Source organism: Benincasa hispida, chromosome 1, assembly GCF_009727055.1.
Source record: "Benincasa hispida cultivar B227 chromosome 1, ASM972705v1, whole genome shotgun sequence".
NCBI lineage: Eukaryota > Viridiplantae > Streptophyta > Magnoliopsida > Cucurbitales > Cucurbitaceae > Benincasa > Benincasa hispida.
In genome coordinates, this window is record NC_052349.1 from 58,379,193 (window position 1) to 58,394,332 (window position 15,140).

General features: G+C 34.7%; 2 protein-coding genes across 2 annotated transcripts; both read right to left on the reverse strand.

The window, feature by feature from the left end:
* Positions 1–1,842: 1,842 nt before the first annotated feature.
* On the reverse strand, positions 1,843–3,933 carry LOC120088568 (pentatricopeptide repeat-containing protein At5g66500, mitochondrial). Its single transcript, XM_039045965.1, has one exon. It carries the CDS (start codon positions 3,838–3,840, stop codon positions 2,116–2,118), a length of 1,725 nt encoding a protein of 574 aa, XP_038901893.1. The 5' UTR covers positions 3,841–3,933; the 3' UTR covers positions 1,843–2,115.
* Positions 3,934–6,044: 2,111 nt separating this feature from the next.
* Positions 6,045–10,355, reverse strand: LOC120090458 (GTPase ERA-like, chloroplastic). Its single transcript, XM_039048177.1, has 9 exons — positions 9,840–10,355; positions 9,617–9,762; positions 9,017–9,157; positions 8,813–8,926; positions 8,554–8,679; positions 7,555–7,653; positions 7,366–7,467; positions 6,589–6,669; positions 6,045–6,453 (listed from the first exon to the last, which is right to left on the reverse strand). Exons 1-9 carry the CDS (start codon positions 10,231–10,233, stop codon positions 6,367–6,369), a joined length of 1,290 nt encoding a protein of 429 aa, XP_038904105.1. The 5' UTR covers positions 10,234–10,355; the 3' UTR covers positions 6,045–6,366.
* Positions 10,356–15,140: the final 4,785 nt, after the last annotated feature.

Genomic DNA, 15,140 nt, shown 5'->3' on the forward strand with positions numbered 1-15,140 from the left:
CTGTATTACTGGTGGAAAGTTATGAAAAGGGAGGATCTAAGACTATATTATGGTTGGAGTTCACGCTAAAGGTAAAAGGATGAATATATATATCCTTTTACCTTTAGCGTAAACTCCAGCCGCACACCCTCTCCATCATACATTTTCTCTCTCTCTTCAAGTTGTCTCTTCCCGATCTCTCTCTCGTCAAACTTTACCACAGGACCTAGCTCAACGCCGTTGGTTGCCTATGACCGTTCACTGCCTGTTCGTCGATCGTCGTGTCGGAGACCTGTCGTACGTCGTCTGTTTTCTTCAACTGTCGCTGTTAATCGGACGAATCTCATCCCCGATTGTGAGGACGTCCCAACTGTTGGCCTTCAACCGTGTTGTCAATTGTGTCATCGGTCGTCGTTGCTTCTTTTGATGTCATTAATCGATCATTGTCGTCCGATTACGCCGCCGCCACCGCTAGCACTAAAGGTCACCAAACTTGTAATTTTTTTGAGTGAGTTTTCTTTGAGTTTTTCACTATCTTGGTTGCCAAATGGAAAATGTGTTTAATGGTAGTCGAAATCTTGACCTTTGGGTGATAGATTGGAGGCTTAAAGGAATTTTTGGGAGTTAAAGCAAGTTGTCCAACGGCCTCGAGGGTTATATTATTGGTGGTTTAAGGTGAGTTTTATGGGTTTATTGTGGAGTTTTGGCTTGGGGTTGGATACCCACTAAGTAGTGGCTTAATTATTGAATTAATTATGATTTAAGGGGTGAATTTGAAAGTTTTGCACTGCTTTCTAGCAGAGTTAAAAGTTGATTTTGGCGGTTTAGTGTATGGTCGTGCTGATTTTTGGAGCTTTGAATTGCTTACCACTAGTTAGGTAGGTTTTGGAGACTATTGCAATAACTTTTGTGTTGGCTTAAGCCAAAGTGTCAAAATTATTTTCAATTTATGTTTAAGGGAGAATTTAAGATTTTTTTTTCCTAAGATAAAAAGAGATTACTTGGCTTCATTACACTATCACGACTTAAATTGAGGTAAGTGATTTACTACCGGTTCGCCCTTGAATCCCAAGTTGATGTCAAAATTGTGAATACATTGTAGGCATGTTTCTATTCTGATGGAAGATTCTACTATGGTTGATTGTTATAAGATTGTTGAGATTGTTCAAAAAACTCATGAGTTATGCTACTATGATTATTATAATATGCTATGGATTGTTATGAATTTGGACGATGTATGTTGCATGTTGGATTGATGGTGATGGTTAGCACCCCTATCGAATTGTATTCATCCTTGAGTATGTTTCAACATCCTTATGGGATTGCCATCCACGATTATGTTATTGTGCTCTTCGGAGCCACTTCCTATGAAAGCATGCCTTCGAGTTCGCCTCTTATGCCTATGTTGGGGTGCACACCTTTATCTTGATAGGGAATCTAACCTATACCTAGTGGGCCCAGGAGTGGGTCATTTACAAAGTACTTCTATACTCACCATTTTTTAAAATTTATTTTAAATTAAAGTTAGGGGTACTTCAAACAAAGTTTTTATTTTATTCTGTTATATCTTATTTATTTATTTATTTGTATAGTTTTTATAATAAAGATTTGTTTTGTTCATTGGATTTAGTTAAATTGTGTGAAAACTCCGTTTTAAGATTTATATATGTGTATAGTAGTGGTCCGATTCCCATTCTAGAAAGTCGGATCGTTACATAACACCTACAATAACATCAAGCAAAGTTCAGATCCGAAGTTTCTCTACAATCCACAATCGGTTTGATTTTGGTCTTAACTTTTCCCCTCACGCAGAAACATAATAATAATAATAATAAATTAGAGCAAATTAAACAACACATCAGAAACATTCAATTTGAGGCAGTTTACATACAAGAAAAATAGCGAGCTACAAAATTTACTCCTCTTCATGCTTCAGCCACAGAGCATGTTTGTTAACATCTCAAATGACAGTCGTTAAGGGCACGAGTTTTAAATTAGGCAGAGTCTTGATCAACCACGAGTGACACTAAACCTGATGCGTCAGCCCGCAATAAGGTGTATCTTCTTTTTCTACATTAAGAACCGCCCTTTCTTTTGGCTATCACATTATAGATGAGCCAATTATCTCATCCTACGTTAGAAGCAAGAAGTGACCAAGCTATTCCCAGCTTCCTTAGTCAATCCTTTTGCTCTCATAATTCTCCTCATTTCATCTACTGAATCCCATTTTCCTATGGACGCATAGAAATTCGATGCCAGCACGTAATTCCCTGCCTTCTTCGAATCCATCTGAAGGAGTTTTTTGGCAGCAAACTCACCCCTGGAAACATCTTGGTTGTGACTACAGGCATTAAGTACTGCTGCCCATACTTTTGAAGTAATCTTAACACCACACATCTCCATATCATTGAACGTACTCCATACTTCATCAATCTTACCAGCTCGGCCTAATATATCTATGATGCAGGCATAGTGTTCCGGACCTAGATATGAACTAAACTTCTCCTTTGCCAAATAAAAAGATTCTTGTCCCTGTTGCACCAGCCCTGAATGCCCACAGGCAGATAAGACAGAAAGGAATGTAACCGAATTTGGCAAGACTCCAGTTCTTCCCTCTACCATCATCTTGAACAGTTCAAAAGCTTTTAGCCCATCTCCGTGACTTCCATATGCTTGTATCATGCTGCTCCACGATACTACATCCTTATGACACATTCCATCGAACACTGTTTGAGCATTCAAAATTTTCCCACATTTAGCATACATATCAAGCAAAATATTGCACAATAGTGTATTAGATGCAAAACCATGACGGACCAAAACACAGTGTATTTGCCTCCCTCTCCATAGATCTGAATTCTCAGAGCAAGCAGCCAGGGCGCTTGTTAGCGCAATTGCATTAGGTCTCATCTTGCTCATCAAAGAAAAGGCCTCTTCATATTTTTTATTCTTAACACACCCAGAAATTAAAGAATTAAGCATGATATCATCCTTTCTACAATTTAAACTTGTGTAAACTTTCATGGCTTCACTAATACAGCCAACGCTAGAGTAGAAGTCAACCAAGGCAGTACCCAAAACAAGTATATCTCTATCCATCACTACAACCACACCATGAACTTGCTTACCCAGCCGAAAATCTTTCAAGGCAGCACAAGCTTTAAGCACTGAACACAAAGTAAACTCACTAAATACCACTTTTTCTCTCTTCATTTCTTCAAACACATTTAGTGCTTCCTCAGCAAGACCCTCCCTCAAAAAGCTTGATAACAACGCATTCCAAGCAACCACATCCCTCACCTCCATCTCTTCAAAGACCTTAACAGAGTCATCAAGAAGCCCACATTTAGAGTACATGTCCAAGATGGCAGTTTTAGTTATAATCCCAGAATACGTATCTGATTTGATGATTAACCCATGAACTTGTTGGCCATATCCGGAGGTGGGTAATGCCGAGCACGCGGCCAAGGCAGCGGTGAGAGTGTGGGCAGTGAGAGCAGAGGAGCGGTGCATTCGACAGAAGAGAGACCATGCGTCAGAATGGCGATAACCACGCACAAAGGAGATGAGAAGGGAATTAAGAGAGGGAATATCTCTTTGAGGCAATTCATCGAATAGTTGGCGGGCAAGGGAGCAGAGGCCTTCAGAATAACAGGGATGGAAGGAGGTGGGGTGCGAGTTCAAAGCAGAACGAGAGGAAATCGAAATGGGCAAACATAAACGTGAAAAGGGGTTAGAAACGTACAGAGGTTTAACGATTGGGGAACGCATTGCTTGGACATTTGTAAAGAATTTGCATTGCGGTCCGAGCATTTTCTTTCTTCTTTTGGCGCGGACTCGAATGAAGTTGTACACAATCATTCAAATCAAAACTCCTCACTCGTTTGAATCTTGGATTTACTCACAAGTTTTATTGAAGGTAAATTTAATATTATATTATCTGAATGGCTTCAAATCTTCTCTCTATTTACAAAAAAGAGTTATAATTAATATTGAATTATAAATTTAGTTTCTAAACATTTATATCTATGTCATTTTGGCCTAATTCTAAAAAATGGTTTAAATTAGTTTTTCGCTCTCTTGATTGAATCTAATTAAGTGATCAACTTATTAAACGACATTGTGATCGATATATATGAGGTCTCATTTTTTATCGAGGAGGCCAAGATTTGGAATAATGTTCTAGGGATTATCTCTTACTTTCATATTCGGGTTCGCCAATGTCAAAATGTTCTCACCTCCCTTGCGACTAGGGTTGGCAAGGAGAAGGATCGGGAGAGGTCCCAATCCCTATCCCTATGGAGGAAAACAATCACCATCTCTATTATTTGGGGATGAAGATGGGGTAGGGATTCCCTGACAAAGACGGTCTCCATCTTTATGTAAACATTTTTTATTCTACATTTTTTTAAAAAGATAATACTTTTTAAATGGAATTCAAGCTTCTTTTTCTATATGAATTGCATTTTCTTATTGACAAAAGAAATTTTCATAAACACATATGGATATAATTTAAAACAAAAACAAAACACAAAAAGTAGAAATTCATGGAGTTACAAACGAAAATGATTTCTTTAAATGAACATTCTTTTAATTAGTATTTCTCATGTATATAGAATAAATAATATATATAATCATAAAATGTATATTATATATTTTTAAAAAAGTATTGAAATGTTAAACAGGGCGAGGTCGAGGACGGGCGGCGATACCCTCCCTATCCTCACCCTATCTCCGATTTGACTCCCCATCCTCGATCAAACCGAGGATTCCTCGTATCCATTGAGATTTTTACCAGCTTTGAAGGAGCTTGAGTCTTCTCTTCGTACTACTCCTTATTTTGAATGCTTGTGTCTTGTGGTATAATATGTTAGTTTGTCTTATTTTCTTTATTGCTTGTATTGTCCTTTATACACTACCAAACAATTAGGTATTTTGGATTTTTGTCTATACTATTGCTACTTTGCAATATTTTAATTCCTTTATACATTACTCAAATATATATAGATTTTAATTATACCTCAAAACTTTGAGAAAATTTATTTTTATACCCTTAAATTTTAAAAAATTATTTTTTTCACATCCATTTTAAATAGTTCTTTCCAAACAAAATAAAAAATAATAATAAACAAAAATTAATTTTAACTCTATCAATTTGGACCCTCAATTTAAATAAATGTTGCCATTTTTACTCTGAGTTCCATTTTTGTTAATTCATGCACAAAAAAAAAACCGTAAAGATCTTTATAAACTCAAATATAGTTTGGCATAAAAATGACTTTGACCAATCCACAAACAACTTTTCAAAATTCATACTTTCAACAAAATAATATATTGCTAATGCCTTTTGTAAATATGTTTTATAATTCATTCAACACATTTGAGACAACTTTCTATAACAATATTTGGAACAAGATAGGGTTAAAATGGCAACAAATTTAGTTTAAGGTGCAACTTTTTTTTTCCCAAAAATAAAATAATCCTATTGAGCTTTATAAATCAAGTTGTTTCATATAACTTTTATACCCACTTTAATAGGTGTATGGTCTCTCGACGATAAGAAAATTTGAAGAAAAATATCTTTTTGATCCAGAAGTTTTGGGTTTAATTTCTATTTAATCTCCAAATTTCAATATGTTACATATTTAATCCTAAGTTCTAAGTTTTGCTTCAATTTAGTCTCTAGTTTTAAAAATGTTACAATATTAACCTGAAAATTAAATTTTATTTCAATTTGATCTCTAACTTTCAATATTTACATTTTTTTTATTTTTCACTATATATCCACTTACAATCTCTAAGGTTAATGTCTATTAATTAATTTAAAATAATTATGAAATAAAATTTTAAATTAATTTTAATAGTGATGAAAAATAGTTAAACTTAATTAATTATAATTCTTTTAATTCGTTAAAGTTAATAAATAGAGATTAACACTAAAAATGAAAAATGAATATTTATTTAAAAATCGAAATGAAAAGTACAAATCTTAATACTTAGAGACCAAATTGAAAAAAAAAACTTAAATCTCAAAGGTTTATCGTAATATTTAAAAATTTAGAGACTAAATTGAAATTAACTTCATAACTTAAGAACTAAAATGGTAACATTTTAAAACCTCTAGACCAAATAGAAACTAAATCTACAACCTAAAGATATATCTTGAGATTCTAATTTAGATTTTAATAAGTCTTGTATGTTTACACCATTATTTGCACACGTACCTGACACATTATCTAGATCAAATGAGGGCTGAGTTGGGCAAAATATTTGACAAACAAATGCCCTTAATTTAGGTATAAGTATTGAAGTTTCCCTCCTTCAATTGATATCACTAACCATCTTACTACTTGCCAGCAGATACCAAACAAATAAATGCATCTAACATTACAATGCTTGAATTCGTCCTTCATAACCATAGTGCTTCAACAGCCCTTCATCTTGCCGCCAATTCTCTCTCACTTTTACTTCAATCTGTTCAACCATGATTTTGTTAACACATTACATTCATTCTAAACAGCACTGATATGCATATTCAAGTAGACTGGCTTGCAATGACAAAGAAGTTATTACATGAATAAGCAGCTTACAAGAAATAAGAATCAATACCTCAAGATAGACTTTCTTTTGCAAGAATTCTTCTATATCGAGGCGAGCAGCTGTTGCAAGCAGTTTCAGTGCTTTTCCTTCCTGTGAACAAATTAGATTGCAGTGTTAGGCATCGAGTGCTTACATGTTATTAAACACACCCTTCCAATCTTATAAGATTTCTTCCACTGTTTGGACGACTTTTAAAAATTGGATCAATTAGGCCCATTTGATTATTGAAAATTAAGCTTTTATATATTACTCCCATGTACAATTTTCTTTATTTTGTTATCCATTTCCTACCAATGTTTTCAAAATCTAAGCAAAATCAGTTTTTGACAAAAAAAAAAAAGCAGTTTCAGAAAACTTCTTTTGTTATTGAAATTTGATTAAGAATTAAAATATTCCTTTAAAAGAAGTAAAAATCATGGTAACAAAATTGGAAGGAAACAAGTATAAATTTAGAAAATTGAAAACCAAAATCGTTATGAAACGGGGAGAATTGATATCTTCAAAAGAATAAAAGCATTCTTTAGAACCAGAAACCATTGATAATTTTGTCCCCTTCGACCAGGTCATATGAACATTTATATTATTAAAACAAGTACAAGATGGGATTCAAAAAACTGGAAATATAAAGTTCCATGCTAGTACAACTAAATTTACCTACATGACAGCCCTGTGATATTCTGCTATTAAGTAGATTAGAATCTCTTTGTACTCACAACGGTGAGGGAAATAATTACGTACACGGCCAATATAATCTGATATGACTATTAAGAGTAGTGCTAGGATTACCTTCCCGATGAGAATGATTTTCTGAGAATTTTTCTCGACAACAATTTCTGTTTGAATAAAATCTTTTGCACCCGGTCTACTCTTATAGCTCACCACATTCACCTAGAAAGGACAAAATTCTCGCATTCAGAAATACTTTCTAAACTATTGATAAATTGATAATGAAAGAGAAAAAAATCAGTGGTGCACCTGACAGGCATAAGGAACTTCATTGCGATATTGCATGAATATCTTTTCTCTGACAATTTCAGAAACAAAAAATCTTTCTGGATGCTCACTTACCATGTCCTGAAAATTCATCAGAGAAAAGGTAAAGGTGTTCATATTGACCCATTTCTGAAATAAAAGACTAAGGAAAAATGTAGACTACTTCCCCAAAAACTCTAGGTCTTATAAGAGGATGCCTCTTTGTATGACAATGCTATAAGCGAAGTTTAATATACATCCTGGAAGTATTAAATTGTTTTCAACTGATTAATCAAATCAAAAGATGTTACTTGATGAAAAGGAGCCCCATATTATCAACAGACTATCCAGCTTCAAAACCATTATCCGTACTAACTTCTAATATCTTACTTTACATAATGCATGTTGTATGAATCTTAGACTTCCTTTTTGTAGGATGAAAAACTGAACTTTCATTGAGAAAAAGTGAAAGAATACAACCATAAGCCCACAAAAAGGAAGCCATGGCCTCAATCTTAGACATCTTACTCACCATCTTGACTAGCATATTCCATTCTTCTAGTACATCTATAACTAACTGCTAAGAGCTTATACTAACTTTTTAACAAAGTTGCCTCAAGTTGCTTAATAAATGGTTATATACGAATATGATATGACGATGATGCAAATTGCAATCTCACAATAGGGCATCCAAACATTATCTACTAATGGAACTGACAAAATAAAAAATTTTAAGTGTTGTGATCCCATGTATATACTAAGTTCAAAGCAACCTTCTAATTCTTCCAATTGTGGCTTCATCAAGGTAGTTAAGAAATTTCGCAAACATGAGCTTAGTTTAGTAGTTAAAGCCCTAATACCAAGAGCCAGAACTTTCAAATTCCACCCCACATTTATTTGAACTCAAAGAGAAAATGTAACAACTTTTGTGTAATATGAAGCCAGATTAATGCCTTCTATCATCACTATGAAAACAACAGCAAAAGAGAGCTGAATACATACCTTTGGATAATAGGCTGGGCCAACAGGGAGTTTGGATAGTATCCATTCCTTCACATCTTCTATCCCATGGCCATACTTGGCACTCACAGGTATAACCTCATCAACATTAGTAAATTTCTCATACCACTACAAAGACGAGATTTCTTTGAGATGAGGTAAAATATTAAACGAATAAAGAAAAGGAGTGTAAGAAAGAAGAGTTTTTCTAAATGAGTCTACCCGAACACACCTACAAAAACATCAAGCTATGGGTTCTGACCTCAAGTTTCTTTGCAATTTCACCCGGTTTGATCAAATCTTTTTTATTTAAAACCAGCAAGGTGGGAGGCATTTCTTTGAGGTCTCCTACACCTTCTTCCAAAACCTCATCAATCTAAAATCTCCAAATTAAAAAAGTTAATAGTAGGAAAAGAAGCCAATATATTCAAAACTCAAAAGCAATTCTGAACTCGAGAAAACATACTTTTTGAGGCGCTTTACATGCATCAACGACAACCAAAACACAGTCTGCATTAATGGCAGCACTGCGCACATTCTTCATCATCATGGAATCCAACTTGTGCATTTTCTTCTCAATGACACCAGGTGTATCATAAAGTATAACCTGCAATTAAGTGATTAACCAAACTAACATGGTGTAGCATATACTTTTTATTTCTCATCATAGATATGGAATCTTCTTTTGGAAATCCTAGCTATTCTAAGCATGGTAGTGAAGAATCTCATAGCTATTACTCAAACAAGTATAAAAAGCAGGAATACATCCTAGCTATTCTTCATATCTGTTGTTCTACAGCGCCTTGAACCTAGGAATTTTTGCTCACATTGTACTATTTGGTCTTCATACTAGAACTGATAACATCCGAGAATATGCAGGGTTATACACAAAGATCCTCTTATGGCTCTGTTAGAGATAAATGTTTTTCAAAATTTTCAAAATCACTAATGTGTGTGAATCCAAAACTTTCCACGAAAATGCATTTTCACCCTTTTCAAAGTCTTATTGCTAGCAACTATACGCCCTTAACAGAAATATTATAATCCATAATGAGTAATATCAAACCTGATACTCTGGCCCAGAACATATACCCAGAATCCGGTGCCTTGTCGTTTGAGGTTTATCCGTAACAATGGACAACTTCTGTCCTATCAATTGGTTTACAAGAGTACTCTTCCCAACATTCGGTTTCCCTACCAGAGCCGCATATCCTGCAATTTCATCCATAACCACTCACAATTCAGTTTCTCTTTCACTCGTAATCGTAAAAGAGAAGAAGAATACAAACCACTTATATGGTTACGGTCGCCGGCATATCCAAGCTCCTCCATCTCGTAATCGTCAAGCAAAGTCAAGTTCCTATCAGGCTTCTCATTTAGAGACAAGAAGGATAACTCATCGTCGGAGTATGAAGAGCTCGTCCCTTCACCGTCCGTTTCCTCTTTTTCAACGAATTCATCCTCGCTAACGCTAACCAATTGGTCCTTGAACACAGAACTCCGTATCCTGTAACTTGAATTCCTGGCTCGGACTTGGAAGGGAGAGTGGGTTTCGCGGAAAAATTGAGGCAATGGAGTTTGCTTGTCGGGGCGAGAAATGAAGATGGTGTTAGAATGGGAAAAATTAGGAGTGTGGAATTTACCCCGAGGAAGAGTTGCCGGTGCCTGTAAGGCGAGCTCCATCGTCGGAGCTCCAGAGATAAAGAGATGTTACTTACAGTGGTCGTTGATAGCGGAATCAAACAGGCAGTGTAGATAACCATCGATACGGTGCCGTTTTCAAAGGCAAAACCCCGTAGTTTCGTCTTCTTCACTTATGTCCCTCCAAAATCTTTTATATATATATATATATATATATATAATTCTCTCGCCTCTGTGCATATTCTCTCTTCACCGTACAAATATTATCTTCCTTATGCATATTATCTCTTCTTCATGCATATATTCTCTATCCCCAATAATACATTTCTTATATTCTCTCCCCTATGATTCACACTCATTTCTTCCTCCTTCCTCTCTTTTCTCAATTACAAGCGTGGAGTGAGCAGATCCGACAACGAGAGACGATCGACGTAGGATGAATTGACAGCACAACACGAACAGATTGGGGCGAATTGACAGCACAGATGGCGTGGAGCGAATTGACAGCACAGATGGCATGGAGCGAATCGACAACGACGACACGAGCAGATTTAGTTGACAGCACGGCAGGATACGCAAATTTGAATGATGACTATGAGGCGAGTAGATTTAATTGACGGCACGAGAAGAGAGATCTGTAGAAGTCATGTCAACCCTTAATAGGCAATAGGAGGCTGATGAAGAATTCCAGGAGCAAGAGATATATCTAGGCAACACGGGGTCTTCTGTAGGTGACACTTCAGGTTAGTATATTTTGAAATATATTTAGTTAACTGAAATACATCCTCACCTGTTTTAAAATTTTTATTCCTCAGATAATAGCTCGGCATCAACTTGGAGGAAATGCGAGCATTCGCAGAACATCGAGTTGAAAAAATACGTCAAAAAATATGGCAAAATTCCAATCGTGATAAATAAGGGGGAGACGAAGCCTATTTCTCAACATTCGGTACGATGTAGTAATGTGATTGGTGTCGCCTTCAGGTCTACATTTTCAGTACAATGTTGTACTTTTGTTGAGGTTCCAAACGAGTTTATAGAATTGGCTAAGAGTCAATCATTGGTAAGTTATAAGTTTATTCTTTTAGAATCAATTGTAGGCTAAGAGTCATGAACATCATATATGTTAATTCTTCATTTATTCTTTTGTAGCCTCATTTCGTACTTGATCTATCTAGTAAACGACTTAACTATTTTATAGAACATCAAATGCTAAACTCCTTCGAAGAATTTAGAGCAGATTTGCACAAACATTACAGGAAACATAGTAATTCTCAACAAGCACATGCCAACTTGCCTAGTTGGCTTAAAAATAGACCAGAAGATTGGTCTGCTTTTGTGACCGCTTCGAGAGTGAAGTGTTTCAGGTTAGAATAATTTAGGACGTGTATCATTTATTTCATTTACTATTATAGAATATTTGTTTTTTATTTTTTTTTTGTTCGAATGTAGGAAATGTCGGAGACGAATAGGAAGAATAGAGAGAAATTATCGTTCGACCACGTAGGCAAATTGAAGTCGTTCCTACAAATTCAATCAGAGTTGCAGGCAAAGGAAGGTCGAGAAATAGGACGTGTTGACCTATTTAGGGAAACACGCTCTAAAGGTGGCAAGTTCATGAACTAGGCAGCTGAAAATGCACATGTAACCTTTTTTGTTTTACTTTTGTGTTGTTTTTCATTTCTAACTCCAATCGCTCATACTTACACATTTAGTTAATATGTCTAGAATCAAATGTTGGAATTACAATCCAACTCCACTCCATAAGGTTCTCAACCACTAACAGGGGATGAAATCTGTGAGACGGTTTTGGGTAGACGAGTCGGATATTTAACAGGCCTAGGTTGGAGCCATAAATCTAAGTCAATAAAGGATAGCAGCTCATCGAGTTCGTCATCTACTCAAGGAACGGAGAGGGAGGTGGGGGAATTGAAAGCCAATTTCGAACAGTCTCAGTCGAGGATTGAGGAACTTGAAGACATTTAAAAACAAATGAGAGAGAATCATGCAAGACAAATGGAAGAAATGAAAAAAAAATGATTGAAGACGTGATACGATCACACAGAGGAGAGCCATCGAATTAGGTATGATTACTTCATTATTTAGTTGTCTAATATGTTGCTATCCTGCAATTATGGTAACAAAGTAATTATGTCTTAGTAGCTTTATGATAAATAATTGTTGGCTATCTTGCAGTTATGGTAGTCAAACAATTAGATTTTGATGTGTTTTTTGTCATTGTCGTGTGTGGGAGTGGGTCGAACTTGGAGTTTTTGTGTGTTTATAAATGTTTATGAAGTTTTAACGTGTTGTGGGGGTAGGTCGAGTTTGGTTTAGATTGTTTTGGGGAGAAAATTTGAGTTTTATGTGTGTTCATTCTTGTTTATGAAGTTTGAACATGTGGGGGTGGATAGAGTTCGGTTATAATCATTTTGAAGTTTGAACTTGTAGGTATTTTTTTGTTTTTTGATGTTTATGAGCATCGAAAATGTCGTGGGGGTGGGTAGAGTTTGATTATACTTGTTTTGCTCGTTTTGGCCATTGAACTTGGAGTTTTTGTGTGTTTATGAATGTTTATGAAGTTTGAATGGGTTGCAGGGGGTGGGTCGAGTTTGGTTTAAATTGTTTTGGAGAGAAAGTTTGAGTTTTGTGTATGTTCGTTCTTGTTTATGAAGTTTGAATATGTTGTGAGGGTGGGTCGCGTTCGATTATAATCGTTTTGGAGTTGAACTTATAGGTTTTTGTGTGTTTTTTATATTTATGAGCGTTGGGAATGTCGTGGGGGGTGGGTAGAGTTCGATTATACTCGTTTTGCTCGTTTTGTCGTTGAACTTGGAGTTTTTGTATGTTTATAGATGTTTATGAATTTTGAACGTATTGTGGGGGATGGGTCGAGTTTGATTTAAATTGTTTTGGGGACAAAGTTTGAGTTTTATGTGTGTTCGTTCTTGTTTATGATGTTTGAATATGTTGTGGGGGGTAAAGTTCGGTTATAATCGTTTTGGAGTTGAACTTGTATGTTTTTGTGTGTTTTTTTTATGTTTATGACCGTCAAGAATATCGTAGGGGGTGGATAGAGTTTGATTATATTCGTTTTGCTCATTTTACCATTAAACTTAGAGTTTTTGTGTGTTTATGGATGTTTATGAAGTTTGAATGTGTTATGGGGGTGTGTTCGTTCGGTTATGACATTTGAATGTTTTTGTTTTATTGTTTTATAATCGTTCTTGTTTAAAAGATTATGACATTTAAATATTTTTGTTTATTGTAGGATGTTGTTCAGAGATGAAATTGGACGATTGTTCAAGATGATGTGTTCCAAACGTTGTTTTCTTTTCTGTATTTATTGACGTTGTTTTCATTTTATTTCTTCCATGTATTTCTGAAAACAAATTTGTTTTATTTAGTATCGACTTTGTTTTATGGTAGGATCTTGCAACTTTTTATTTATTTGTTATAGTATGGACTTCGTTTTGTTTGACTTATTTATTATGTGAATCTGTTTGAGTTGGTTAATGATGCTTTACAAGTTATTCAGATCAAATTTAAAAAAATTACAAATTACAAATTTAAAAAATTTGAAATTCAATATTCAACCAATGAAGGAATTCCCTACGCATATTTTAGCGCGTCAGGAGTTAGGGGATCTCTCGACAAATAAAGCAGGTCGTCGAGAGTTCCTAAAACTCCTGACGCATAGAAGAGCATGTCAGAAGTTCCTAGAACTCTCGACAACATAAAACTCCCGACGGTCCCTTTCTTGCGTCGGGAGTTCCTCTTTCGACAAATTTTTTTGACCAAATTCTCGATGATCCGTTTGTGTTGGGAGAGGATCTCCCGACGCGTTTTCCACCATTTTCCGGCGATTTTGGACATTGGGAGAAGTGCGATTTCTCGTAGTGTAAATAAATTCGATTAAATAATATATACTCTTAATTTTGTATATTGTAATATCTACTTTTAATCTTATATATACTCTAAAGTAAATTAACAATGTTCCGAGGTATATTGAGAATGTTTTAAGATATATTGACATACATATAAGAACATCAGGGGAATATATTACCATCACAATTGATACCTAAGCGTATACATAAATAACTAGTATATAAACCAAATAAACAATGAAATATATTACATAAAACAAATAAAGGCATATATCACATAATATTAAAAACCAAACATAAAAAATGAAGAGATGCTAGAAACCATGGAATGGAAAATAAAATAATGTATTTTTTCTCACCAATTAAAAATGAAAACAAAATATATTAAATGTGTTTTCTCTCTCCAAATAAAAATGAAAAAAAAATATTAAATTCGTTTTCTCCCTCCATAATAAATTATTTCTCTCACCATCATCAAGGGAACTTCAAAAATCGAGAAATAGAGGTGGCTCATTAATGAAAAAGCATAATTACGCAATTAAATAGAATGAAAAAAGAAAATAGGAAAAGGGCAATTTTGCCCAAAAATATGACTAAAAGCCTTTAGTGAAAAATTTTAAAATTACAGCCATTTTTTAAAATATATGGCCAAAGATGGTTTTATTATGTAAAAATCCCAATCTTCTTTAGAGTGTTTTTCTTACCTTAGGGTGTTCAAATGACCGAAAATCCAAATAATATGGATTATCCAATCCAAAATATAAGGAAATGATTGGGTGAGTTTTCTTCTTGAGTTGACTTAAATCTTTTGTTGAGTTGGGTTGGGTCACATATTGACTAAAAAAAATTAGGTTGACTAACCCAATCCGAATTTTGTGTGTGCGTGTGCGTGTGTGTGCGTATATGTATATGTATACGTATATGTATGTATGTATGAAACATGATTAATTTGTGAATTTTTAATATCTTTTTTTAAATTGTTATTTTGTTTAAAATTTGCAATAAATATCATAGATATTTAGGATTTGACATTTAAATTTTATGAGATTTTAATTATTAGCA